The 3,472-nt window shown below is 38.8% G+C and overlaps 1 protein-coding gene across 1 annotated transcript; it reads right to left on the minus strand.

Annotated features, from left to right (window-relative positions):
- Positions 1 to 2,727: 2,727 nt before the first annotated feature.
- Positions 2,728 to 3,105, minus strand: LOC145126698 (uncharacterized). Its single transcript, XM_079062008.1, has one exon. It carries the CDS (start codon positions 3,103 to 3,105, stop codon positions 2,728 to 2,730), a length of 378 nt encoding a protein of 125 aa, XP_078918134.1.
- Between the last annotated feature and the right edge of the window lie 367 nt (positions 3,106 to 3,472).

Consider the following 3,472-nt stretch of genomic DNA (forward strand, 5'->3'; position numbering starts at 1 on the left):
CGATAATATCTTCTATTCTTCAAACGTAGATACATGTGGGGTCTTGCTCTATGATTCTATTATGTATTGGTCTACTCCAACGCTAACCGTAACTTGTAGTTATAAAGGGTATGTCCATGTGTGACATGATGAAATAGACAAAAACTATGTAGTCAAAGTTTATTCGTTCCTTCTGCCTTAATAGGAGAAGCGATGTCTATGGGCCCCTCGATGATTTGGTGCTGACATCTAAAGTGCTTGGCCGAGCCCTGACTGGAATTGATGTGTTCAATTTAGTAGTCAGATGCAGTCGTCACAAATCTATATCGGGAAACATAATCTTCAATTCTTGAGATTGACCATTATCCATGTCTCGAATTCATACAGATATCATAGAACGAAGGGATAGTTGATCACTTATCTAAGGGTTGAATCTTGATTAGATCAAGAGTTCGGTAGTTGCATTAGATGGCTAACTCTCTGTTGATTATTGGAGAAATATTAGTCCCCGTATAGTTGATGACGTGTCCAAGTGGGAGACTGTTGGAATAGTGTCCAAGGTCATTAACTATTGGTAATATTTCTAATAATAGCAGGGTCCTTTTGGGTTGTCCTCAAGACCCAAATTGAGTAGAATAAATGAAGGAGAAATTGGTTTATTAATTATTATGGTTAATAATTAATTAGAAACTAATTGAAAATATATATTGGAAATATATTTTGGGAATTAATTAACAGTCTAATTAATTAAAGGGTTGAATATTCATTAATCGATAGTTGGTTAATCAGGAATGTTCCAGAACCCTTATGGAATTAGGGTTGGATGAAAATCACTCCATCGCACATGGGAAAGGAGTGAAATTTCGTGGTTATGCCTCCATCCCACATGGGAAGGAGTACTAAACCTAAGGAGGCATCCAAGGCTATAAATAGGGCCTTAGGGATTTCATTCCTCCTGCACCTTGGCTTGAAGTATTCGCCAACCCTTATTCCTCCCCCTCTTAGGGACGATTTCTAACCCCTTTGGGTTTGTGAAATTGACCATTCTCATAGTTATTTTATTATACTCTTTGGTGTCATTGGGTGTGATACCATTAGAGGGATTCTGGTTTGGGTCCTTTCATCCAAGCAACTTCATGGAGGTTCAAGATCTCAAGCATGGAGATCAAGGGCTACATAAGAGGTATGTTTTCTTACTTATGTTTTAGTTTTCTAGGGTTGATGTAATTAGCATGAAGCCATAGATCCATAGGATGCATGTACACTTAGGTATATCGTTGTTTTGATTTTTCCGCTGCCTAGTTTTAGAGTGTATTTGATGCATAGAAAACCCAACAATTCCAAGCACAGTTCCTTGTAAACTGATTCTTCAATTTGAAACATCCACCTCCAACCTGTGCACGTAATTCTCACCTCATCACCCATAAAAATCTTCGTTAAATACGGGTTCATTACGTCAACTAGCCCGACTTGTTGAAGCCATTCCCAGTCCACTGCATTGGCAATGTAGAACTCCCTAGTTTTCAGTTTCTCCAATTTGTTCCTCCGTTCCGCTAATACCCCCGGAGGAACGACCTCCGGAAAATTATACCATGGGAAACCTGCTTGTTCTTGTGGGGCTTGTTGGCTTCTCTAACCTCTCCTCATCTTTCTACACAATTGAACAACAAAAGAGAACCAAATACCGAAAGAGGTTAAAATAAACTTTTAAGCAACAATTGGGCTCACTAAAGATCAAACGCGTCGTGTTGGATGAACAACACGTCGTGTTCGATGAATAGATCGGCTATCAACTTTTTATTTGAGACCAAATCGACCAATTTATCATCAAATAAATCTAGGGTTTAGCTTAGAACACAATAATATACTCTTAAACACAAAAAATTTGAACCAGAATGCTCCAATTTATTCAAAATCAAAACCCTAGAAAAAAAATTAGAAAATTTTCTAAAATCCATTCTAAACTGTAAATTGAACACAAAACCCAATAACATCTTTACTTTAAACAGGTTTAGGGGATGAAAAAGCTTACCTTTTTTAAGAAATCAAAGCAAAACTGATGGAATTGGAGACTGAGAGTGTTGAAGACAACCTCAGTGTGTTTGGGGGTTGTAGGGTAGAGTGAAAACAACTTTTGCTCTTTTAGGGTTAGAAAACCTTTTTGAATGAGTTTAAAATCGGTCTTATTTCGGTAACTGATAAAGCAAAAAGCCATGTAGGGGTAAGCAACACGTTGCGTTGAATTTTGAATAACCGAAGAATCGCAAACTTTTGCCCAAACACGACGTGGGAACAGCTCATCCACGTTGTGTTCGGTGTTCAGAACAAAAAATTTTCTATATATTTTTTTTCATTAAAGATTTTACCACACCCCACACTTAAGCCTTCCTTTCCCTCAAGCAACATTTTAATTATCAGAAGAAGAAGATGAAAATCCTTAACAAAACACAATGAAATAAAGGAATAAAACAAAACATAAAAGAAAAGAAAAGGAAAAAGAAATGCAAACTCAAATGATGGGTTGCCTCCCACAAGTGCTTCTTTTTTAGGAGTCTTGAGCTGGACTCTTTTCCGCCCTACGTTGTGGCGAACTCCTCCAAGTCCATGCCTTCTCCCTCTCTCTTCGTTTGGCATCCCTTCTTCATAATGTTTGACTCTATGCCCATATACCTTAAAGGTTGACCCATTTTCGTTCAATACCTCGATTTCCCCGTATGGATACACTTGCTTTATCTTAAATGGCCCGGATCAGGGTGTTCGCAACTTTCCAGGAAAAAGTTTCATCTTTGAATTATAAAGGAGGACTTTTTGACCCGCTTCAAATTCCTTGTTTCCTTTTAGTCTTGCATCGTGCCATTTTTTTGTCTTATCTTTGTAGATCAACAAGTTTGTGTATGACTTATTTCTCAACTCCTCCAAGGCATTCATTTGCAAAAGCCAATTGGTGCGCAGTTCACTCGGTTCGAAGTTGCATGTCTTTAACGCCCAATACGCCTTGTGCTTGAGTTCCACCGGTAAATGGTAGTTCTTCCCAAAAACTAATCGATATGGTGTAGTCCCAATGAGTGTCTTGAATGATGTGCGAAATGCCCAAAGCACACCATCGATTTTGTCCGACCATTCCATCCTATTACTCCCCACTGATCTCTATAAAATCCGCTTTAGTGCCCTATTTGTGATCTCAATTTGCCCATTCGTTTGAGGATGAGATGGTGTTGCAAACCTATGGTGTACCCCATACTTCTGTAACACTTTTGCAAGTTGATCATTAGCGAAATGGGTTCCCCTGTCACTTATAAGTGCTTTTAGCACTCTAAAACGAGAGAATAATTTTCTAAGAAACTTCACAACCACCCGCGCATCATTGGTGGGTAGTGTCTGCGCTTCTTCCCACTTGGAAACATAGTCGACTGCCACAAGGATGTATTTGCTCCCTCTAGATGATGGGAATGGTCCCATAAAGTATATACCCCATACATCGAACACCTCACAG

This window comes from Lactuca virosa, chromosome 7, assembly GCF_052849685.1.
Source record: "Lactuca virosa cultivar CGN04683 chromosome 7, Lactuca_virosa_CGN04683_v6, whole genome shotgun sequence".
NCBI classification, from domain to species: Eukaryota; Viridiplantae; Streptophyta; class Magnoliopsida; order Asterales; family Asteraceae; genus Lactuca; species Lactuca virosa.